This window comes from Crinia signifera, chromosome 6 (assembly GCF_055691185.1).
Source record: "Crinia signifera chromosome 6, ASM5569118v1, whole genome shotgun sequence".
Taxonomy (NCBI): Eukaryota; Metazoa; Chordata; class Amphibia; order Anura; family Myobatrachidae; genus Crinia; species Crinia signifera.
This window is the reverse complement of record NC_139222.1, coordinates 242222879-242249923: the sequence shown is the minus strand read 5'-3', so window position 1 is coordinate 242249923 and position 27045 is coordinate 242222879. Positions and strand designations below refer to the sequence as shown.

The 27045-nt window shown below is 40.2% G+C and overlaps 1 protein-coding gene across 1 annotated transcript; it reads left to right on the top strand.

The window, feature by feature from the left end:
- Nucleotides 1-4125: 4125 nt before the first annotated feature.
- On the top strand, nt 4126-5031 carry LOC146009733 (olfactory receptor 5V1-like). The gene has a single exon (XM_083150194.1). The coding sequence runs from the start codon at nt 4126-4128 to the stop codon at nt 5029-5031; it is 906 nt and encodes a 301-aa protein (XP_083006320.1).
- The last annotated feature ends 22014 nt before the right edge of the window (nt 5032-27045 follow it).

Below are 27045 nucleotides of genomic sequence, written 5' to 3'. Positions count from 1 at the left end.
TTCTCCTTCCTTCGGCCTTGCCTCATGCATGCCTGCAACCTCTGTCCCCTCTTCCTGTCGCCCTCACTTCCTTCAGGCTCTCTCTCCTGTCCGTCTTCTGGGTAAGTCCCACCTCCACCCCTCAGTCTCAGCGCTGTGAGAGGAATTAACCCCCTCTCTGCTGGTGGGTATAATCCTCACGGTTTCCCTTAGTGGAACCCGCTGCAGGGTGCCACATTCACCCCTTACATTTCATGGGCATGTCCTCACGCATCAACATTAAACTTAAATACTCCTGGTTCCTACTTACACCCCCTCCACCAGATTCTGCAGCATTCTCTCCCTTTGCCCGGTAAAACACCTACAGAACCAATGTCTGTTGGGAGCAAACCGGCTTCCTTTAACCGGCGCACCACCGGGGCCAGTCACATTTGCTGCTTCAGCACTATTTTTTCCTTCCACCACATCAAGTTCCACCGGCTCACCATCTTCAACACTTCTCAGAATCTGCCGTGGGTTGTTTCTCTTTATAGCCGTCTGATGGACAAAGAATCATCTTTGGTGTCATTCCTGTTGATGAAGCCATACCCACTTCAAACATTAAACCACTTGACAGTTCCTTGTACCTGTGTAGTCAGCACTTTCTTCTCCACCTGGCTCCTCTGGACGCAGATGGTGTGTTGCAGGGTTTGCTTCTCAGTGTGGTCTTGGGTGAACAGTTCTTGCTTTAGTGCCAAAATCAGCTCTTCATGACAATTTCTTAGGATGTTAATGCCTAGGATGATAGGGGACACCTTTCCTTCTCCACAGGTAGTCACCAAATACCCTTGTTTGGGTAAGTGCGTTTGTCCGATCTTCAGATCGGCCTCCCAGTACCCGGTGCAGGTGATCTCCCGGCCATTGCTAGAGACCAGTTACAACTGCGTGGGGGTCGGTGCGAGTAGTGGTTCTCTTCCACAGTATTTTTGAAGAGTGGTTAATTGTATCGTGGGTACTTGCGACCCTGTATCTATCAGGGCCAGCGTCTCTATCCCGTTGATCAGCACTTTAACCCTCAGGAACTGTCCTACGATTTGGGGCCACCATTTCCTCAGGTGTGGATCTATTCCCGGTGTTCCCCCCGAGGTTCGGCCCTTGGCCTCGGGGTGACGGTGTTTAAAGGCTCCGGTCGGTAACAGTTCCTTTCTATATGGCCCACCTCCTGGCACCTCCGGCCGTCCTTTCCCATCAAACTGGTCTGTCGTTCGGCTGGCTGACTCCCTCTGGGGGTCCCATCGGCTTCCCGCTGCTCTATACCGTTCGGTTCTCCACCCCGCCTCCCTGTCATCGCCGGTCGGCGATTTACTTTTCCGGTGTATTTCTCTCCTCATGTCTGCCATCAGTTCCTCTATCTGTTTGCTCAGAGCCTGGAGTCGGTTTTCCTGGAGGTTCTGTCCACCTTGTACAGCCATGTCTTTGCTGGTTCTGATCCTGTCAGGGCTGGTGACTGTAAGCCCATGTAGGGTCTGCTGATCTTGAAAACCCAATAACTCAGGGTATTCATCTTCTCACTCGACCTGGGTGCCAACTACCGCAATGGCGGCTTCTTTGAAGTCAATGAACGATTTCCCGGGCATCTGTCGACGGAGTAACCTCAGTTGCACACGCATACTTTCCCTTGCCACCCCTTCTGTGAGTTGGATGATCAGTGCCTCATCCGAGTTTTTAGCTTCTTCTGGGTTGATGGCTGAGGGCATTGTCCCGTAGCGTATCTCCAGGTTGCTGTTTCCTTCCATAAAGCTTTAGCTTCAACTCCGGGAGACTTTTTGTCTCAAATATGGTTGACAGTCTCTTAAGTATCTGTTACATCTTTCTTGTGTTCCGGTGGCCATGATACGACTTCACGGAGGGCAGATCCAGGTCAGCTGTCCTATCAGGATTTGAACTTTCTGTTGTTCATGTAGGGTGTATAGCAGGAACGTTGACTCCATTTTGTTCTTGAACTCCACAAATTTGTTTCCTGGCGGCTTGTTCATGTTTCCGCTGTAGCTGGGTAACCATAATGCCCCAAAATAATATGGGAGTGTGATTGGTGTGTTTGGCGCTGCAGTGGCTTGGTCTTGCTGTCTGCTGCCCTGTGCCGCTTCTCTTACTGGTGCTGGTATCGCCTCACCTTGTGTTGGTACTGCTAGTTGCGCTGGCAGTTGAGCTGGTGGTTGCTCCATTTTTCCTGTCTCGGTTGTCCTCCGAACCTGACTCGGATCCTGTTCGGTATGACGCCAAGTGTGATGTGCACGGTCAGGTTCAGATCTTAAATCCGGGGTATTGAGGAAGCAACAGCCATGTGAGATTTAAAAAACAAGTATAGCTTTATTGCTTACTAATCAGCAAACGCAAATATCACACTCTTGGCCTACCATATGCTGCTCTCACAAGGCCAGTAGTGCAAATCACTGAAATCAATAGTAACTCTTCAGCGTACTAGCATTTACATAACAACTATGCTCTACCTAGCACACTTTGGCGTGAATCAGAATTTTTAACATACATCTGACTACAATAGACAAAAACTTACACAGTCAAACAACATCATGGTTAATCTGGACATCTCTAGGTGAATAACTACTTTACTCTCATGAACCACTTTATATCTTACTTATTCTTGCTAAAACAGGTAGCAATGTGTTCACAATGTGAACCAATGGTACCGGTACCCAATTATTGTCCTAGGTTCACAATGTGAACCAATGGTACCAGTACCCAATTATTTTCCTAGGCCCCAGCCTTGGGCTTGGCCTATACACAGGATTTAACTACAGTAGGAGCAAGTTTCATCTTTGCTCCTTTGGCCATGGCTAGCCATGGCTATTCTATTTTTCTCAGCTGCAATACGTATTGTATTGCAGCTGAGAACAATAGAATAGCCATGGCTAGCCATGACCAAAGGAGCAAAGATGAAACTTGCTCCTACTGTACCATTCACCGGGGGGGGGGGGCTCTAAGGGACAACCCGGCCTTCCTACGGATCAGTAGCCTGGGTCTCACCTTTGGCAGGCCTTCATATGGATCAATAGCCTGGGTTAACAGGTTTTCCTACCGATCAGTAGCCTGAGTCTTACCTTCGGCTTGAGGATTAGCCCATCTGTACCTCTGTGAGCTGGGCCCTGGGTGTCCTTGATAGGCCGGATATGAGCCAGGGATGAAGGCACAGAAATTACTAGGCATTTGCCTTCCTTTTCTGGGGTGAGGCTGGTGGGTCAGTCTCTGGATGTTCGGTGTGGCCAATTAGCCAAGTGACCCTGCCAGTAGATGGGTAGTGGGTAGGGTGGTGTCAAGTGGGTACCGGGGTCTCTGATTCTGCACTGGTATAACTTTCCCTAGGAAACAATGGGAGGGTAATCGCTCTCTGTAACCCTCTGAGGCCAGGCTAATTATTTCCCCAGCAGGCGGCCGGACAATTGTTGGGCTCCATTATGGCATTCTGACTCAGGACACACATTTACACTCTCAGAGCCACCGGGGCCGGACTCACTGTTTTGCTGCGGGGTCACCAAGTCGGGATGGCTCCTCTCTGAAGGGAGCTCCAGCCAGGGTGTGGGAGATGCGGCCCGCCTCTGTCTCTGTAGCGCGGGGAGAGGGGTTTTCCCTCTAAGCTACTGCTTCCTCCGGCTCCTTGTTGCGTTGCACGCCTTGCTGCCGTCAAAGTGGCTTCCTCCGGCTGCTGGGCACCTCCGCCTACTGCTGGCTCTCCCCGTTCACTCTCACTGCGGCCCTCTCCCCTTCTCCTTCTTCCGGCCTTGCCTCGTGCGTGCCCGCAACCTCTGTCCCCTCTTCCTGTCGCCCTCACTTTCTTCAGGCTCTCTCTCCTGTCCGTCTTCTGGGTAAGTCCTGCCTTCGCCCCTCAGTCTCAGCGCTGTGAGCAGAGACTCAGTGGAACCTGCTGCAGGGTGCCACAATGACCCTGGCTTTAATCGCTCGGTGCAAGAGCATGGCTCACCTGGCATTAGAAATAGCACTGTTTATATAACTATAGAATAAAAATTAATTTTGGGCAATGAACCTTTTTACAACCATTAAATAAGTAAATTAAACAATTTTTATTTCAAAAAGGTCTTTTTCTGCATAAGAATGACATTAGAATATTATACAAATGTGACTGATTTCACAATGTCGGGTTTAATAGAAGATGACCCAGAGTTACAATTTCCAGTCGGTGTATTACTTATATTTGCCTATTCCATGATATGTTTAGGAAATTTTACCATCATTTTTGTTTTTTCTGCTGATTCCCATCTGCACACCCCCATGTACATCTTCTTGTTCAACCTTTCCATCATTGACATCGCTTCCTCATCAAATATTCTGCCTATACTATTTTATATGCTCTTCACAAAAGATACAATTATTTCATTTACAGGATGTATATCTCAGTTGTATATATTTTTATCCCTGGCTCTTACTGAGCTGATCCTGCTCACAGCCATGGCATATGACCGCTATGTGGCAATCTGTCACCCTCTTAATTACATTGTTCTAATGAGTATAAGAAACTGTGTCGGTCTCTCAATTGCTTCTTGGATTGTGGGTTTTTTGGATCCAGTTGGACACGCTGTCCTTATATCTAACATGTCATTTTGGTCAGGGCGTCCTATTGACCATTTCTTTTGTGATATATCCCCATTGCTGATGATCTCCTGCAGTGATATAGCCATGGTGGAAATAATAAACTATATAGAAGGCGTACTACTGGGATGTTCTACATTTCTGCTTATATTAGTTTCATATATTTTTATTATCTCCAACGTTCTGAAGATAAAATCTGCAGAAGGGAAACATAAAGCATTTTCCACCTGCACCTCCCATCTAATCTGTGTGATGATTTATTATGGCACTATGATCTGTTTGCATATAAAACCTACATCCAATTATTTCCCAAAACTGGACAAGCTCTTTGCTCTGGGTTACGCTGTTTTTGTGCCTATGCTAAATCCTTTTATTTACTGTCTGAAGAATAAAGAAGTAAAAAAGTCAGTATTCAGTCTGAAGGCTAAGATTATTACAAAAGCTGCATAGCCTTGTTGTACTGTAGGTATCTGAATATCAATATGTCTGGGACCATTTTGTATAGGTAACATTACATCCAATAAACCTTTTTTCGATGGATCTTTGTAATTTTTTCTTATGAATAATTAAATGTCATAGTCAGAGAATCCAGTTTTTATCCATTGTGGCAGGACAATATTTACCTCAAAAATGTTTTTTAGTAGATTTTTCAAAATACTGGTATATTTCTAAATATATTTAATAATTTTATATCCTGTTTTCTTTTTTTTTATCATTAAGCAGTGTTTATTTCTTCCTGTGTTTTGGAGAGTAGCAGTTCGAGTACACATACATACACATGGGAAAAGGCCGACATGGGTCTCGGTAGACATGGAAAAAGGTCCACATATTTATAGGTCGAAAGGTCATCAGTTCGATAGTTCGACAGGTCATTAGTTCGACAATGTCTAGGTCGACAGTCAAAAGGTTTTGAAATGTTTTTTTTTCACTGATTTTGACCTGAATGTTAACACAGTCAACATGGACACAGTTTAAAGTGCACCGCATCCCCACAAATTGCTGGCTGTGCTCACAATGTGTCGGGCACAGTGCCTCGCTACGCTCGGCATACTATTTTATTCTCCCTCCACGCCCTATTGAATTGTTGGGCATGAAATACCACCTGTCTGCACATATCGGCTCAAACTTCACTTAAAAACCCCATGTCGACCATTTGACTGTCGACCTAGACACCGTCGAACTAATGACCTGTCGAACTAACGACCTGTCAAACTAATGAACCTTGTGGACCTTTTCCCATGTCGACCTAGACCCATGTCATCATTTCCCATGTTGACCTAATGGTGTCGACCTAATGACTGTCAACCATAGACCAAAGGACCGCATCCCATATAAACGGGGGACCTGTGTGTTGTATCGGCTATGGGGAGTGTTAAAACAGAAATTAAAGCATCAATAACTCTATGCTTTTATTACACTCTGTTTTCTTAAATACTGTTATTATTGCTGCAGATGGTGTTAGCTTGTTGCACAAGGTACTAGCTACGGCGTGTGAGGCCTACCCTTTGCGCTAAGCAGCAGGTGTTTGTTAGAAGCAGCAACCATTTTGTCAACTATGACTTGTAAAAAAACATTATAAAATGGCTGATGATTCAGAACAGTGCTGGAAAAGTGATTTCTAATAGAGAATTGTTTTGCTTTATAAGTTTAAAGGTGCCCACACACTAGAAAGATCTGATATGGTAAGATGTGCGCATAAATTAGCCTTGTCCGTCCTGGACAAAAGATTTCAGGCAAACGCACATCTTTACCAAAGATTTTTCTTGTGCGTTCCTATGGATCTTTATCGGAAATCAGCCAATCGGCCCAAAAATCGTTCTAGTGTGGGCACCTTTAGAATGCAATGTTGACAATATGGTGGAGCACGGACAGCCAGCTCATCTCTAAACTATGAGAAACCACCTGATAAGGAAGCCACGCATGCGTAGACCCCAAAGCCACTGAATCTTTCCCTAGTAACAAGGAAGTTTGGTGTTGGGTTAATTGAATCATGAATTACATCATGATTGAAAGCAAAGCTAGCCAATAAGACTCAATGCTTATGTTTAATTAGATCATTAATATGAGTAAGGTTTAAATATCAGAGCTAGAGAAGGGAGGGGCAGGCAGAGAGGAAAGAGACAATAGAAGGTTTGATAATGATAGGTGGAGGAACAGGTTTGCTGTATTAGATAATATTCACACAGACCCACAGGAAACTTATGTACCGCGAACCCACTCTAATCAGCGTTTTTTAGAGCAAAGGGGAAACCCCAGGAATTGGAGGTAAAACATAAAAGGGGAACCAGAGGAGGCAAACAGAGTAAAAGGACCTATTCAAAAGAAAAAAGGAAAAAATAAAAGAATTAGTAAAAGAAAGATCCCTAATGAAATTAAAAAAATCTGAAAAAGTAAAAATATTTAACCTAAGTAATCACCTATTACTCCAGGAAGAAAGATCCGTCCTGGAAAAGGGATTAAAATTCTGTCCTTCTATTCCTGTCAACCACTTTGAAATTTTTGTTGACTTACAAAAGTTCCTACGTAAATTGACTTTGAAAAAGTTTTTTGAAATAAAAATAGGAGAAAAATCAGAGGAGGTGATTATGGAATCTATATCCCCCTTTAAACCCAAGTCAAAGTTCAACCCCACGTATTTGAGAGGTTGTTTCTTGGAAACCTTTAATACCATGGTCATGGACGACATCAAAAAGTTAGAACCTAAAAATATTAAACATAATCTAACCATAAAAGAAAAAAAGGGTTTAAAAAGTCTAATAGAAGATAAAAATTTAATAATCAAACCCTCAGATAAAGGGGGGGGGATTGTGCTTTTAAATAAAAAGGATTACGAAGAAGAGATCAATAAACAACTATCTGATATTATTTTTTTTTTTAAATGCTTTTTATTAACTTTTTCAAAAGAAACATACAGTCACGTTAAGAAAGACATAGCTGTGTACAATATTTATCAGCCATAATGTACAGTTTTACAGTTGTAAAAGGAGTAACATAATCCTCATGCTTCTAGTCATTTTAAGGAAACTATCTAGACCATGAACTTCTAAAATGAAATATGTAGTGAAGAAAAGAACATTTTAATCATGTCGATAAAATAACTGCGAAAGCAATGTGATTCCTGTCATTTGTCTGTAACAACATTGTCAATGCTAAGACTGTCAAAGCATTATTTGACCTTAAGAATATAGATAGCTGGATCAAAGCAAATTATATGTCCTGAGATTTAAATGTTTATATCTCAATATGCTACTCCATTAGACACAGATTATTAGTGCTGATATGCATGTTATAGGTCAACAAAGTCTAAACCTGACAATAACAATGACACAGACGCACTGGGTAACAAGGGATAGAAAGGAAAAAAGAGAGGGGGGGGAGGGGGGGGTGATGACCGAGGTTTGTAATGTTATTATTATTCTAACTGATTATATCAGTATCCAGGAGCGTTTATCACATTTAAGACAGTTTTATACCAGAAAGAAAAGAGAAAGAGAGTTAGAGGATGCTAAGTTAAATTGTAGAGTATTTCAGTTAGACGACACTCCTTGAGGTATATGCTCGTTAGAAGATACCGGCATATCTTTAAAGTGTTGTTTAGTGTCTTCATCTAATGTATCGATGAGTAGCTGCCATTTAGTATAAAACGTTCTAATACCATTACGGGGATCTAGCCTAGCATACTTCCATTCATAATATACCATTCGTAGCAATTTTTGTTTCAGACTCAGTAACTGTGGAGCTGACTTCTTTGTCCAATGCAAAAGTATACATTTTCTTGCCACGGTAAGTATAGTTATGAGGAGTGGAATAGTACTTTTCTTGACCTTATCCATAGGCCAGGAGTTAAAATTTAAACCCATAAGCGCCGCCGGATCATGTACCAACGTAATTTTAAACATAGTCGAAATATACTGTAACACCTTACACCAAAACCTTTTAAGCTTATAGCAATCCCACATGGAATGAGCATAGTCCCCCTTAGCAACTCCACATTTCACACAGTGTCCTTGTTCCTCCGGAACCATGTACCTTCTTCGATGTGAGGTGATATAGGCTCTGTGGACAGTTCTAAAGTACACTTCCTGATAGTACATTGAAGTTAAAGATTTCTTGGTTATAGTACACAACTGCGTAATGTCTTCTAAATTTTTTAATGAAGGAATATCATCTTTCCATTTATCAAGCAACGTCTCCCATTGAGGGTTTTTCGAGTAGTTGTGTGTAATCAGGAGTCTATATAGATATTTTAATTTATATGAATGTGAAATCAGATAAATTAGCAGGGCGTCTATCGTGTTAATTTGTGAAAGAATTGGAGTTATCATAGGTAAGGGGCCTAGGTTCCCATGGTTTTGCACAAAATGACGAACTTCAATGTCTGAAAAGAAGCAACACTTCCGCCCGGATCAAAGACTTTGTATGACATGTCTAAGCCCTTTTGCCTCCAGATGCCAAACCACGGGTTGTCTACAGATGGTTCAAAGGATGGATTGCCCCATAAAGGAATGAAATAAGATCTTTTTACATCCCTATGTAACTTTTTATTAGTGTTAAACCAAACCGCGAGAGTATCTTTAAAAATAATATGATTTTTTATTTTTAAGGGGATTTCAGATTTATCAATCTGCGCCAAAGCTGCTGGTGCGTATGGAGCACAAATTGCTTCCTCTAAGTTTTTATCAGTATAAATTGATTTATTCAATAACCAATCACTGATGTACCTAAATAAGATTGCTGCCATATATGCCTGAATATCCGGAAATCCTAATCCTCCCTCTTCTTTTGAAGATTTTAATTTCAGTTTGGCTATTCTGGGTCGTTTTTTGCGCCACAGAAATTTTGAAAATATGGCTTCAACTTTTAAAACATCTGAATTTTTCAAGGCTATTGGTAACATTTGCATATAATAGAGAAGTTTCGGAAATACTATTGACTGTATCACAGCCATTCGTCCCATCATTGAAAGCGGCATTTCCGCCGATGAATCTAGTTTAATAGAAATGTCCGAAATTACTTGTGAATAATTTAAATCATACATTTTACCCAGGTCAGCCGTTATTTTTATTCCCAAATATTTGAAATGTGTAGTCGTAACAGCGAATGGAACATTCAAAGCTTGTAAGGCAAGAGGATCGAAATTGCCTAATGGTAGCAGTTGAGACTTAGATAGATTTATCTTATACCCCGACTCTCTTCCAAACGAGTTCACCAGCCGTAAAATAGCCGGAATAGAATTTTTAGGATCTGAAATAAATATTAAAGTGTCATCTGCGAAGAGCGCTATTTTTAGATGTTCTCCACCTATCTTTATACCCTTTATTTCTGATGAGGCTCTAATCGCTACTGCTAAAGGCTCTATAGCTATGTCAAATAAGAGTGGTGACAGGGGACACCCCTGACGTGTGCCCCGACCCAACTCAAAAGGTTTTGAATAGCCACCGTTGCAAGCTACCATAGATTTGGGAGAAGAGTATAAAGCTCTAACAATTCTTATAAAGGTATGGGGGAAGCCAAATCTTTCCAGGGTGCGTATTAGGTGAGGCCACAGCACTAGGTCGAAAGCCTTCTCCGCGTCCAATGACAACACCATATTAGGCAGTGCCTCAGAGGCAGAGAAGGCCTCCAACCCCTGCACTGCAGCCAAAACCCGACGCACGTTAACAACTGCATGACGGCCCGCAATAAAACCCGTTTGATCCGAGTGTATTATCATTGGTAGTATTGCTTTTAATCTCTCTGCCAATATTTTAGTAAATATTTTGTAGTCACAATTGAGCAGAGAGATTGGGCGGTACGAAGCAGGGAGTCTTAGGTCACGATCTGGCTTGGGAATAACCCTAATAATAGCATCTGAGAAGTGCGCCGGCATACAACCAGAGGCAATTATATGGTTGAAACAATCTCGCAGAGGTTGGTAAATTTTTTCACCCATCATTTTGTAAAACTCATTTGTATATCCATCCGGCCCAGGGGACTTAGCGAGTTTTAATTGGCCTATTGCCCATCTCACTTCCTCTGTCGTTATTGGTTCAACCAAAGTTTGGATTGCTGAGTTGGGTATTTGAGGTAGTTCTACTGAATTCCAGAAAAGAGAAGAGTATTGAGGCGAAGAGGTATCCAAATCTATAGGGGCCTCTATCGTCTCGTCTAGAGGAACCTATGGAAGTACATTTATTTATATATGCAAAGTCTATCTAATTTATTCATTTCGCACGCAACCAATAATTGAATGTCCAGATTTATAATCAATGAATATTATTTATAAGTGTAAACTGATGAAACTGTATCATGGATTACAAAATATAACAATACAGGTATTTATACATGATAACGATTATTATTCCAGCATCCTTAAATAAAGCTAACCTCAGTGTTATATAATGTGTATGTGAATTACAGTGCTGGGAGGGGGCGTGGCTATGAAGAAGCAGCCATTTTGTGATACCAAGTCTTTGTGTCCGCCATTTTAGATACCGCCGCATGGCATTCAGCCATCTTATGGTAACTGTCGGCCATCTTAGATTCCACTACATGGCACACAAAGGAAACCTTAACAAAAGACTAATAACTTCCGCCTGGCAATCACACATAAACTGACAGTACGTTCATAATTTCTTTCCACAAAATTTATTCCAAATTACCTCTAGCTTGCATCATACGATACTCTCAATCCTTACAATAACTCGCACATTCAGCAAACACACTTTACCTGCAGCATACACAATTGAATATCATTTAAGCTACAATGTACTTCTCTGTACAGAACACCTAACTGGCACATACAATCTATGGCCTTGCTATATCATACTCACATCCCATGCCGTTACACACACACCATCCGAGCATCATGCTACCAACACCCGCCACATATACGTAGGCTCCATCAGATAGTCTATCCAGACACTCTTACTGGACACCACACAAAGCACTCGCACTCTGTTCTTGCATAGCCTTACACATGCATTCAAATACCAAGAATCCCTTTGAGAACAACACACTCTCTTTCATACAAAGAGTCCATACCATATACTACAGAACTCCTTTGCAACCAATCCCTTGGACACACACAGTGGCTAGTTTAACTATCCAGACACATAGCAGAGAAAAGCAAGCTATTTACACTCCTTGCATACAAACGATCCAGGAACTAGGCCTCTGCTTTTCCACATGGCAGCAGCAGGCTTAGACCTCACTTTATCCACATGTAAACGTACACGGCTATATCTACCAATTTAAGCATATCCTTGCTCACAAATCATAACAGCTACACATACCCATATATAATCTACCGACTGCTGCCTACTATATAGCTATTGTGAACCACAATACAATCCATGAACTACAGGCTAGCTATACATCATTCACCCAGATCATTCTTAACTACAGACAGAAGCTTTCTTTGTCCAAACCATAGGATACGCTGGGCCTATGCACATGTTTATATCTGAAGACAGACTAAGAATGGAAGTTAACTACTTTTAAACTCTCTAGCATAATCCATATACCATAACCGGGGTCCTAGTACACAATATGTCGGTCCTACAGGTTTATACATTACTCAAAGCCATGTGTCCAATCTTATCCAATCTTTCTCCAGGACTGTTGCACTGCATGTTGACTGGCTCAGGTTCCAAAAACAACTAACTTAAAACTGTATTTTCACTTCCCAAGAGAACTCACTTCTGTGGGCTCCATTCATCAATGGCCCACCCCTTTGTTTACGGTAACCGGTGACTGGCTTAAGTGTATCCTTTTGTCCTTCCAGAAACCATTCAGTCATCTCCTTTCATTAGCCTACAGACACGCCCCTCTGTTACTGTATCTTAATATAGTGTGAGCTTATGATTTGTAATAACATGTGAGTGCAATATGATATGGAATTCTAATAACTGTCATCTGATAGCTAGTGTAATTTTGCACCTGTAGAGTCCAAACATGACATTTATGGGATAAAAGATTATTTATCCCTGACTATATTAATTTAGTGGGCATGATTATAATTATGATTATGGAAATTATATGCTGGGAAAAATTAGGCATTGACAGTCGCCCATTTGACAGAATTATAAAACTGTCACATTAATAATGCATAATTTCCGCATTAATTTTCATAATTCATAAAATTTCAATATTTTTCATAAAAATATTTTTCATTGATAAAAAAAAGATTTTTAAAGGGTGGAACTTATGTGTATGTATAGAAAGAAGGGGATGTATCATTTTTGCGCAATGGCTTAATCCGAGATTAATAATAAATGGGGGAGTGCATTTACTTAACGCCGGCATGTCCAGACCATGACCTCACAATAGTTGTAGGGCCACAGCCCAAACACACACGACTGAATGATACATTTGGGGAGTGTATGTGTAGCTGTTTAGGTGGGTGTAGTGTTCCTGCATAGGTGTTGTGTAACCTACCGCAGGGTGTACAGGGTTGTACAACCTTCATATGTCCTACAAAGGATGCTGGGTAAACATGGATGAACAACATAACAACAACAAAAAACAATTTAACAGAGTATTATAAAGATTTCCTGAAAGAGTGGAGAACAGTCATTTCTCCTTGGGCAGTAGGGGATTAAAAAACCTGAATAGGGTCCCAGGGTAAAAAACCTTCTACGCCCTTTTGGGTCATTCCTAGTGTCTCTTGACATTAAAACTAAGGGCCAAAGAAAGTCTCTAGTGGGTCTTCTGCTCATCACGACGTGGGGTCGTCTGGGGTTCATCATTCTCTTGGTCGGCTTGTGTATTTCGTCGGCTCTTGGGGCTTTCTAGCTGGGTTCCTGTCTAGTCATCTGTCGGTATCCAAGTCGTCATCTCGAGGACCATCATCTGTCTACTGCTGGGCTCGTCTCTCCCTCTCCATTGCATCTGTAGGAAAAAGAAGTATCAATATTTTTGCATTTCCACCTATTTTCCCTACCATCCTTGGCTTCTTGTATTCCATCCGATCCACTTGTAGACTTCCGATAGTTCTGTCGTCGACTTGTTTCCCTGTAGAGACATAAACAGAAAGAACTTCCCAAGCGTTAAGAAAAAAAAACATCCCGCCTCCCACATCTGCGAAGCTTCTACACTCTAGAGTGCTATAGTTTAACCCTCGCCTTACTGTCTTTTGACACTAGGTGGCGCTCTAATTTATTTAAGGGTATTTCTACCCTGTACTACCAAACCTCTTTCAATTTAACCTCTATACCACTCCATATATTACAAATACAGTTTTCTGAGCCAGATAATCTGTGTTCTTCTTCGGAAAAATGTGACTAGAGGAAATCTGAGATATTCAGAATATTCAATCTCTCATTTTCCTCTTCTCCGTCTAATCACTAGGGACTATCAGTTACTTGACATCTGGACCTAACACTATCAATATCTTGAGATTTTTAAATCTCATTTAAAAACACTAATATATATATATCTCGTTGTCTAGGGGATGAAACTTTTTCAATGTTAGGTCCATACGCTTTCCATGCAATTAGGAGCAATAGGGGTTTCCAAATTCAATGCGTCACATTTGACCGGGTCCAATCACAGCTCTTTCTGGCTTAGCTAAACAACACAAAGAAAAACAAATCATTAGACACCTTACATGACATATGTCTGATTCTCCGAACCATTCAAAACAAACAATGACAATCAAACAAACAAAAGAGAGTACGTATAAACTATCCATTAACTTCCATTTCTCCTTACCTGATTCCTAAGAACCTGGACTGACAGTTACATCACATACAAGTCACCACTAGGTGGCTATTAACCTTTAACCACTTCCCTATATCTATGTGTTTACATACATATGTGTCATGGGAACTATATGTCATGTAATGAACAAGCATGTTTCAAAAACAAATTTCCTTATACGTCATTACCCTGGTACCTAGGGCGGATCGTATGCAGTACTCCTTTGAATAGAACATGTTATCTTGTTCTCTACCTTTCCTCGTGTTCTATACCTGTATGTCTTACCATAGTCTAAACCTTCATGTGTTCGCTGTAATATTGTGTTCTATTCTTAAATCTTTAATCTACTTGCTGAAAGGGGGGAAAGAAAGTTTAGGAGTCTTTCTAGTTACCGTTCTTCATTTGGGTGTCATCTCTGCTTCTCTATACCTACAGCAGTTATTAACCTGGGGATGTAATTAATTTCAAATACAATTTGGCATTCTCAATTTATCTTGTTACCTTAATACTTATTACCTGAGTCAATGTGAAACCAGTATACCTACTTCTCCAGCTGTGTCAATTTGGCATTGACTGTACCGTCTCTTACCACTTGGGGAAAAACAGCATCTTCTCTGGCTGTTCGACTCCGCCTTATATTTGACTTCTCTCGTCTCGGAGATGACAGCTGTCTTGAATATTGCGTCAACACTTACTAATCCTTAACAAGGAGTTGACACAGGGTATAGGTTAGTTAGCTTCACAATTACATCAGACACTTTAAAATAACTGGTCCCATTATATACGAATGGGGGGGTATTGCTATTCTGCATCAACAGTCTAATTGCACTTGTCCCATCACTTTTTCCTATTGCCATTTTCCTATACCACAGTTTTAAACAAACACTATGCCTCTTCTTACCTCGCGTTGATGAGAGCAGACATTATTTTCAATTCTTATTGTGTAATTCATCCGGTTCGAAGCTATCAACACTGGGAAATTCTAAACTTGCTGCCTGTGTATTCCTTTTTCATTTCTTTTGGCAAACAACTGCTCGTTCACCGTGCTCACAGCACTTAATAAAAGCAGCCAATCCTTTTGGCTGGCTTGCTTCCTCCCTAACATGCACGTTATCACAGCGTGACCCGTTATTACCCATAATTACAGGAATAAACGTTCACAGCTTAATAGATATCGGTGGGTTATTACTTATCTGAGAGCTCCCCAACCACTCACTTCTACAGCAACCTAGAACAGTCCCACAATTCAGCAGGTGTGAAGGCTACGAGGTACGATACTCAAACACCAAGTCTTTCAACTAGCAGCGAACTTCTAGCCAACTTGCTTGGTGCGGCACAATTTTTCCAGGGTATAACAAACTTGTTTTCCTATACCCCCAAAAATCGGATTTCTAAAGTAGCTAATCGGAAACAAGTGCGTTCCGATATATCTTCTTGTACCCTCCTAGCGGAATCAATTCCACTGAAGGGGCAGTTCCTATGTGTACGTCGGCACGTACACCCTGTCCTAACTGGACCTGTCCTACACTGGACTACACTGCGCTTGGGTCGTGTCCGTCCCACACCCGTTCGCCTCAGTTATTTTTCACACTGGGCGCTATACATCTTACGGTCTTATGCTTAAACTTGAAATATTTCTGTACAGAAAATCTTCCTAGGCTGTAGCTCTCTTACTGGATGTCACACGAGTGTTCCCTTGACTATCAATGGGAATTTAATCAATACTATTTGAATTTCTTGAATTTTGAACAATAATAAAAGAATCCTGTTTGTAACTCAACAGGAGTCTTACTCAATAAGTATGAATTTATAATTATCACTCAATTAAGTATCGCTACCCATCCTTGGGCATTTACCTGTACAGCGTACCTAGGCAATCACATGTGCCAGCACATGTGTCCATCACGCAAACAGTGTCTCAATGAGCGGCAGACGTTGACACCCATGTGTCCGAGTCCCGCCTTCTTTTGTAACTTAACTCTTCAAGAAATCCAAACAGTACACTCTTTCTATAACATTTGTGGTTTGTAAGGATATGGCACTATGAATTTAACACCTCTTACAATACTGTAGATATCTCATATTCACATGGGAAAACAAATGCAATTTTACTCTTAACAGGTACAAACTCCACGCAGTACAATACCTCTTACCAATTTTCATGCACTTATGCATTTGGGGTAACAGATCATAACAGGAGAAAAAAAATATATTCTGTCTATTGAGCCTATTCAATACTACAGTTGCTGCTGAGAGAAAAAAAAAAAAAAACAAATAAATCAATCCTATTCAAATGCCCCCTTTCTAAAAGAAGTTCTTTGTCTAAGTTTCCAGGTTCAATCTATTGTCTCAACACCTTAATTTACATCTAAATACCCACTGGCTGGCCCTTTTAAAAATAAAAAAAATCTTTTTCTGTCTTTTTGGCCTGGAATAAAAAAGAAAAAATGTTATATATCATGTTTGATAACAATTACTTTCAGTTTCAAATGTAACACTTTCGAGTAACATTCAAATTTCATACTGCTTGGAATTTGTTGATTTTTAACTATACTTGATTTTTCTCTCAACTGGTATTTTATCTCTCTCTGCTTTTATCTTTCTAAAGTTAAAATACTTATGACTCAATCCTATCAATTATGGGAATGAAAGTTTACCATTCTCATTACCACATGTTGAAAGGTATACTAAAAATAAAATAAATTTATTTAGTAGAAATAGCATTTTTACCCAGAGTTCTTTGTAACATACAATTATACATATGGCTTTCTCAGGTTGAGATGGTCTGCAGTAAAATACCTGCAATTTATGGCTATACATTATTCCCTTATAATCCGCTTCTGCTGCAATTATAAAAAAAATGTGCATTTATTTAAAATTTGCACTGCTTATAAAACAATTCAAATTTAAAAAAAAAACAATTCAACCTGAAACAGCCCTTGCCAATCATATCTGACTATTATTTAAAAGATAAACATCAAAAGGAGATACCATCACATGAGAAAAAAACAAATTATTAAAACATATTTACTTATAGAATTGCATCTTGATATTTAAATATAAATAAATGTTTTTCCTTTTGTCCCAAAGTCCAAAATTAGTATCTTACAGATTATGCATATGCAGGCCTGGACTATCAGCATTAGAAAAACCCAAAACAAAACCGAAAAATTTAAAATAATTATTTCTATTCTATATGTGATCCCTCCCTTGCTGATCGGCTCAAATCTGCATAATATTGCATATCTTTAAGTATATAATATCCCGGATGAGCCCCCATCTATGGAAGTACATTTATTTATATATGCAAAGTCTATCTAATTTATTCATTTCGCACGCAACCAATAATTGAATGTCCAGATTTATAATCAATGAATATTATTTATAAGTGTAAACTGATGAAACTGTATCATGGATTACAAAATATAACAATACAGGTATTTATACATGATAACAGTTATTATTCCAGCATCCTTAAATAAAGCTAACCTCAGTGTTATATAATGTGTATGTGAATTACAGTGCTGGGAGGGGGCGTGGCTATGAAGAAGCAGCCATTTTGTGATACCAAGTCTTTGTGTCCGCCATTTTAGATACCGCCGCATGGCATTCAGCCATCTTATGGTAACTGTCGGCCATCTTAGATTCCACTACATGGCACACAAAGGAAACCTTAACAAAAGACTAATAACTTCCGCCTGGCAATCACACATAAACTGACTGTACGTTCATAATTTCTTTCCACAACATTTATTCCAAATTACCTCTAGCTTGCATCATACGATACTCTCAATCCTTACAATAACTCGCACATTCAGCAAACACACTTTACCTGCAGCATACACAATTGAATATCATTTAAGCTACAATGTACTTCTCTGTACAGAACACCTAACTGGCACATACAATCTATGGCCTTGCTATATCATACTCACATCCCATGCCGTTACACACACACCATCCGAGCATCATGCTACCAACACCCGCCACATATACGTAGGCTCCATCAGATAGTCTATCCAGACACTCTTACTGGACACCACACAAAGCACTCGCACTCTGTTCTTGCATAGCCTTACACATGCATTCAAATACCAAGAATCCCTTTGAGAACAACACACTCTCTTTCATACAAAGAGTCCATACCATATACTACAGAACTCCTTTGCAACCAATCCCTTGGACACACACAGTGGCTAGTTTAACTATCCAGACACATAGCAGAGAAAAGCAAGCTATTTACACTCCTTGCATACAAACGATCCAGGAACTAGGCCTCTGCTTTTCCACATGGCAGCAGCAGGCTTAGACCTCACTTTATCCACATGTAAACGTACACGGCTATATCTACCAATTTAAGCATATCCTTGCTCACAAATCATAACAGCTACACATACCCATATATAATCTACCGACTGCTGCCTACTATATAGCTATTGTGAACCACAATACAATCCATGAACTACAGGCTAGCTATACATCATTCACCCAGATCATTCTTAACTACAGACAGAAGCTTTCTTTGTCCAAACCATAGGATACGCTGGGCCTATGCACATGTTTATATCTGAAGACAGACTAAGAATGGAAGTTAACTACTTTTAAACTCTCTAGCATAATCCATATACCATAACCGGGGTCCTAGTACACAATATGTCGGTCCTACAGGTTTATACATTACTCAAAGCCATGTGTCCAATCTTATCCAATCTTTCTCCAGGACTGTTGCACTGCATGTTGACTGGCTCAGGTTCCAAAAACAACTAACTTAAAACTGTATTTTCACTTCCCAAGAGAACTCACTTCTGTGGGCTCCATTCATCAATGGCCCACCCCTTTGTTTACGGTAACCGGTGACTGGCATAAGTGTATCCTTTTGTCCTTCCAGAAACCATTCAGTCATCTCCTTTCATTAGCCTACAGACACGCCCCTCTGTTACTGTATCTTAATATAGTGTGAGCTTATGATTTGTAATAACATGTGAGTGCAATATGATATGGAATTCTAATAACTGTCATCTGATAGCTAGTGTAATTTTGCACCTGTAGAGTCCAAACATGACATTTATGGGATAAAAGATTATTTATCCCTGACTATATTAATTTAGTGAGCATGATTATAATTATGATTATGGAAATTATATGCTGGGAAAAATTAGGCATTGACAAACCTCAGGAGGAGTATAGAGATTTTCATAAAAAGATTTCAATTCATCTGTTATCTGCCCATCTGTGCTTGTCATGCTTCCATTCGCTGTTAATAACGGGTGAATGGTGTTAGATGTCCTAGGACCTCGGAGTAAATTTGTTAAAAGCTTGCCAACCTTATTCCCGAACTTGTAAAATTTGGAGTCTATATTGAATAGATATCGGTCTCCCTGCATTTGCAGGTATTCTTCAAAGTGTAGCTTAGCCAATTTATAAACATCTCTATTTTGAGGGGATGGATTATGTTTAAATACATCAAAGGCAGATGTAAGTGTAGCCTGGAGCTGTAAATATGATTGTTTTTGTTGTCGTTTAAGCCTAGCCATAAAGCCTATAAGTTCTCCGCGGAGAACAGCTTTTGCTGCCTGCCAATGTATTGCAGGGTTAAGGTCAGGATTGGAAGTTTTATCGTTATCTGAGCAATAGTCACTCCAACCTTTGAATAGTTTATTTCTGAGTTCAAGAGATTGGGATAAATGAGAGGGAAATCGCCATAATGGTTTAGATAAGGTTCTATGGGTAAAAATTAACTCCATCGAGACAAGACCGTGGTCTGACATTACCGGAGGCAAAATTCGGACAGAGGAGACCTTTGTAAACATAGGTTCTGCTATAAGAATATAGTCAATTCTTGACCAAGTAGAATGTGTTAAGGATAAACATGTAAAGTCTTTTTCCGTTGGATTTACCGCTCGCCAGACATTTACTAGTTGTAGGGATTCCATTAAATAGGATATATTTATTTTCAGAATAGTTTGTTTCCTTTTTGGGATTGGGGATCTATCTAGAGTATTTGAAACCACCAGATTAAAGTCTCCACAAATGACTAACTTAGATAAATCACATGTATGCAGCTTAGCTAATAGGTCTACAAAAAAAGATTTCTTATAAGGCGTTGGGGCATAAAGATTACATAAAGTGTATGATTTACCCGATACCGTCACATCATTAATAATATATCTGCCTTCCGGATCAGATAACTCCGAAGTAGTCTGAATGTCTAGGCCCTTTTTAGCCAGAGTAATTACTCCTCGTGATTTTTTATTGAAGGAAGCAGAACCAATTACAGACCATCCTAGCGTGTTTAGTTTTTTTACTTCTAAAGGCATGAGATGCGTTTCCTGCAGACAAGCGATCTCAATATTTTGTTTGGTAAGGTATGTCAATATCTTCCGACGTTTGGATGGTGTATGTATACCTCTAACATTTAAAGAGCCTAGACATAGAGACATCTGTCATAATATATAATTAAAATACCTGGAACTGATGACGAATCAAACCTCGGTCAAAGGAAAGAACATGAAGGGAGGGGAGAGACAAGACAATTAACACAATAAGAACACAAGAAAAATAAGATGTAGCCAGCTAGGCTCAACATATGTGGAACTCCCATGATGAAGCAAAATTACACTTATCCATATTAATAGACTATTAATACAATTGCAGTATCTGAACTGTGAATATTACTATACATTTTCTGGACTAAACAATCATTTTGTATCAAACTAGATGCCTTTATACTATGCTAGCAGTTTAGGCGTTGATCTATCAAATACAGGCCTATGAGGCTATTTAGATATAAAACTTAACTTCTAGCCCTGCCATAGAGGCATATATAACCGTCAACAAATGAAGTTTCATTTACTGTAGTAGATCTGATCACGGAGGATCACGATCCGCAATATCTTCAGTGAAATCACGTGAATTGGAGTGCGCCAGGAAGTCTTCTGGCTCTTTGGCTGTATCAAAGTCCTTATATCCATTTATTGTGACAATTCGCAAACGAGCTGGGTAAAGGACATAGAACTGACGTTTTTCCTTAATCAGAGTGGAGCAGATAGAATTAAAAGACCTTCTTGCCTTAGAGACCTCAGGTGAAAAGTCTTGGAAGACCCTTAGGTTGTGCTTTTCCCACACAATGGGATTTACCTTACGCGAAGCATTCCAAATAGCCTGCTTATGAAGGTAATTTAAAATTTTCATGATAACCACTCTTGGTCTTTCTTGATCTCGCTTTTGAAAATGTCCCAGTCTATGGATACGTTCGATCACAATGTCCGCACAAAGTGCCTCTATATGTAGAAGTTTAGGGAGAGTATTGCGTGCAAAATGTTCTAAGGCTGGGCCTTTCAATGTTTCCGGTAAACCGGCAATTCGCAGGTTATTGCGTCTTTGCCGATTTTCCACATTGGTCAGTGCTTCATTAAGTCTTTTATTATCTTGTTGAAGTGTATGGACCGACTTCTGCAAAGCCGCAATATTGTCAGTGTTACCACTAATACAAGTCTCGGCTTCTGTCATCCTCACTGAGAGTGAGGCTATGCGATCTGATATATCTGTGACCGCTTTTTGCATTAGAGGTGACACCACTGAGTGAATTGCATTGACCAAATCTGTATATGACAGTGAATTAAGAGAAGTATTCTCAGGGTTACCTGTAGCATCTAGTGAGCCATCTTGGATTGGTTTTTTTGAGGCTGGTGTCCCCGGTTGATGATCGCCCGGAGAAGCTGAGCTGTGGTCTCCTCTTCTCTTCTCCTGTCCATGTCTCTGAGGCTGAGGAGCTGTTTTTGTTCCTGTGGCGGTGCCCAGGAATTTATCCATTGCCTGCGGATGTCTGCAGGGAGAGCGTGATCTATTTCTGTTTTGTGTCGACAGCTTGAAAATTGAAAGGTATATGATTAGGCACGAAGAAAAATACAATAATTATCCTCTGGTAAGTTCTGTCCCACACAAGGATACTTTACTTGGACTACTTTCAATTCCAAGGTTAATTTTAGAGATTAAACAGGAGGCTATTTCTACTTTGTCCAGAAGATGGCAGCATAGGCCTATTTTTCACAGTTCAAGACTCTGCACTTCATGTCATGAAAGACAAACATCAGTGATTTCAATATGGATTGTACATTTTCGAGACGTGTCTTTGTCCAATGTAGGACAAATTATTATAACATCATGGAAGTTCTTTTTCAATAAACCTACATTTTAGCATCCCCCATGTCTTATAAGGCGATTTTGGGAGTTTGGCTGAAGAGGTTGTATATTAATGGCAGTCCTTAGATATATAATATGCGTGGTAGGTATAAAACACACTTTTGTAGCAAGCCTTATCCTCTTTAATATTTAGTGCATTTACAATAGCTCAATATTTAAAGTCCATTTCCCTTTCACAGTGGCTATTGATGAATTGAGAAAAAAAAAAAAAAAAACTTAACAGGGAAAGGCAGGGAGTGTTCTGCGAACACTTAGGCTTTTAGGTATATGAGCTATGCAAAATGGCGGTTCTGCGGGAGGGGAGCCTCCAAGGGCAATTTCACTCACTGTTTTGAGGAGTCTTTCTCCCCTTCAGGGACGCCGTTTCTCCGTCTGGCTAATAGTCTCCAGCTGCCTGCTTGAGTATCAGCGTGTGCTGCCTGATGATTGTGGGAGCGCGTGGGGTAATCTCCGCTGCGACCTCCGTCTGCAGGGCGTTTCCCTCGAGGCAGGGCAGCCAGGCCTCACTTAGCAAAGTGGCGTCCACCTGAGTTTTCAACGATGGAGAGGCTTCTCCTTCAACCGCTGTGCACTGGGAGGGCTGGCAGCGCGATGTCGAGGCAGAGACGCTTGAGGATGTCAGTCAGAAGCGGTGATAAGATTTTGCTCGCACGGAGCTCCGGCGCCATGCGTCCTTCTTCTTCAGCGTCAGGCCACGCCCCCCAACTATCTGATATTATTACATATAAAAAAATCAGAAATAATCCCACACAGAAAATGAACAGCACCATGAAAATCCTAATCGAAAAATATGAGAAAAATGGTACTTTAACCACGAATGAATCTAAATTCTTGTATATAGAAGAACCTATAGTACCAACCATCTATATCCTCCCAAAAACTCATAAAAATCCCCTGAAACCACCCGGGAGGCCGATAATAGCCGGAGTGGATTCCATAACATCTAATATGTCTATGTTCATTGATTTCCACCTTCAGCCCATAGTCCTACAAAATGAGTCACATCTAAAAGACACGCTGGATGTGATAAATTTTTTAAATACAATAGAATGGCATGAAAATTGCTATTTAATTACCGCAGACGTATCCACGTTATATACTATTATTGAACACCAACAGGGAATTAAAGCTGTTAAAAATGCCTTGGGGAAATCAAATGTGGAAAAAAATCTTCAAAATTTTTTGGTGGAGGGTATTGAATTTATTCTTTATAATAATTATTTTTTATTTAAAGATGATTATTATTTACAGAAGCGAGGGACCGCCATGGGTACCAGGTTCGCCCCAAGTTATGCCAACATCTTTATGGGTGAGTGGGAGACCGATACCATCTGGTCCCACCACCCATATGGGGCGAGCCTGGTATCATGGCGGCGCTACATTGATGACATTTTGTTTTTTTGGAAAGGAGACAGACACTCTGGACCAATTTTGTTCTTATTTAAATAATAATAATAGGGGTATTCACCTCACCTTTGACATCAGTCAAACCACAGTAAATTTCTTGGATTTAGTGATTTACATTGAAGACAATAAAATAAAGACTCGCAATTATGTGAAGCCCACAGATTCAAGGGCATACATAAGTAAGGACAGTTGCCACCACCAGAGGTGGTTAGAAACTGTCCCCCTTTCCCAATATCAGAGACTACGAAGAAACTGCACTGACCTCCCTGTTTTCCATGAACAAATACAAGAGATGAGTAAAAGCTTTGTCCAGAGCGGATATGATAAGAGAAGCCTGGATAAGACTCTAAATCTAGTAGAAAATAAAACGAGGGAAGAATTGTTAATTCCAAAAGATAAAACCAAAAAAAATCAATCGGAACACCACAAATGGTCGTTCACAACCAATTACACAGTCCAACATTCTGAAGTAACAAAAATTCTTAAGAAACATTGGGGATTGTTGATGAAAGATCCTGTTATAGGTACAAAGATCCCTCCAACACCGAAAATGATCTTCAGACGGGCACCTAACCTAAAAAATAAACTGGTGAATAGTTTGTGTCCAACCTCACCAAATAAACCCTCAATTACTTCCAAGGGCTTCTATAGATGCGGTAGATGTTTGGGGTGTAAAAACATCCCCAATAATTTTGGGATGAAGGTGGACAAAATTGATATCAATGGAAAAATGTTTGTTATACATGATTTCCTTACATGCCACTCTGCCAGTGTAATTTACACCATACAATGTGAGTGTAATAAGTTTTACATTGGCAGAACCAGTCGAGCCTTTAAGGTTAGACTGGGAGAACATTTAAGAAACATAAAAAAAGGTTTAGAGGTTCATGCCCTGTCGGATCATTTTAGAGTACACCATCAATGCAATGTATCTGGTATAAAGAATTTTTATATTTTACAAAAAATTGTGCCCAGTATCAGAGGAGGTGATCTGGCCAAAAAATTAGCAAAGTGCGAAATGTCTACCATTTTTAATTACAACACCTTAGTCCCAAATGGGTTAAATAAGGACTTTGAAACAAAATGGTTTTTATAACATGACTTCATTTTAAATTTTTTATCTGTTTTTATAAATATCTGTCATTTATGAAATATTTTGGTACCTAAGATTTTTTTATATACAATGCGTTATTATAAATATGTATTTTTTTCATAATACTGATTATATTTATTTATCCCGAGGATTCTGTGCAACTACATGCATTTGCACTTTAAGGAAGGAACAACGATGACAAGAGGAACACTTAATCACCTCCGTTGTTCCACTCGGTGCAGGACTTCACTTCCGTGTTGTGATACCGGAAGTATGAGCATTGGAACGCACGCGTCACTTCCGGTGATGACGTCACCACCCGGAAGTCGCGGCAACATCGTGCGGCATCGTGAAAGAGATACAGGTGCCGGAGAAGCACCTAATTTCCAACATACTCAAAAAATGGACTGGATTACGCTGTGCATATACCTATGTTTAATGTGAATATAGAGGTCAGGTAATCTATGTCTGGAATTAGGATTTTTTTGTGAATCTAGCAATGACGTATAAATACCCCTCCCAGTGGCCTTACCTTGTATGCCTTGAAAAAGATATCGCAGGATATCGAAACCGGTCAGCTGGGGCCATTTGGAAGAACAAAAGAAGGGGATCCAGAAGGACTACTAACCTGTTTCCGTATCCAGGGACGCCTGTATTGGAATCCATAACATCTTATGCTTTGTTTGTCTGCACTTTGTCTGTAGACAATACTATTTGGTGAGAGTCCAACCGTTTCCCTATTCATTGTTCATGTAATTTTAATTGTTTTATTAAAGTGTGTACATACTACACTATGAAGTCTCTTTTATATATTTGAGACAATTATCGCATACTGCAGAGGAGGAAAGGAGAGGACCTTATCCAGTGTGACGTGTATCGTCCCCCATTACTATGCGCAGTTGTCTACACCACATGTAGACCACATTTTAGGGTACGAGTCCAATATCTGATTATTGCCGGAATTGAATTGATGTTAAAACAATATTACACTATTGTAGCATTTCTTCTTTTTTTGGGGGGTATATCTGCTGGACTCAATTGGATGTTTGCTTTAGCGCCCAGGAGACCAATTCACTATCCATATTGGTATTGTAAGGCAAGCATTGGGGCTGGAGGTAACTATGAATGAGGTTTAATGGCTGATCAATGTCCTTAATAGGATTCCATTTTGGTTTTTATTTCGAATTATTGTTTAAGTATTAGCTAATCAATGTTATGTTTCTTGTGTTAAGCTGTGTACACACAGGGGAGATATATTGCTCAGCAATATATTGCTAGCAATACATTGCTGAGCAATATATTGCCCAGTGTCTCCTTTTCATCAGCGACCAGAGATGGTCGCTGATGAAAGAGAACCTCTGCCGGGGAGCCGCAGAGGTAATTAGCTGGTCGCAGGAGCAAGCGATTACAATGGGGCTGAAAACGGGAGCGCGCACCCGGCGATTTATCGCCGGGGCACACTTCCATCACTGGCAATATGGTCACCTGTGACCATATTCCCAGCGATTATAGCCCCTATCGCCCCGTGTGTACACAGCTTTTGTCTGCATTTGCAAATCCCTGTAATTAAGCTATTTTACACGTAAAGCATTGTCATACATTTTTATGCATTCCACCTGATTGAAATCTAGAGAATTCCGGCATTCGGAAAGATGCGAGTTTCCAGAAGAAGGATGCGTTTCACAGAAGTGGAGCACATACCAACGAGACCCATCTTTCGGGGTTCTTGTTTCTATCCCTATCACCTAACAGTGTGACATATAATTTTAGAATAAAATGAACCCCCATATACATAATAAATGGTATTATTTACCTCTCGTGCATGCACTTCTGATATATTGTTTTGTTTATATGCAATGTTCTGGTTTTTTTTAAACTCCATGTATGTATACTATTTTTAATGTTTTAATGGATATATAGTATCAAGTTTTAGACCATGCCCTAAACAGGAAGAGGAATTATCCTCTGGGGTATACATATCAGTCAGTGTAAGACCACACTACACACCCTGAGGAATACCATTATTGGTTGAAACGCATAGGTGGTTGTATGTGGTTGTAAGTGGAGAACCCTGTGACCTG

Excerpts from the sequence above, each read along its gene's own strand:
- LOC146009733 (XM_083150194.1), top strand. The coding sequence starts at position 4,126 with ATGTCGGGTTTAATAGAAGATGACCCAGAGTTACAATTTCCAGTCGGT.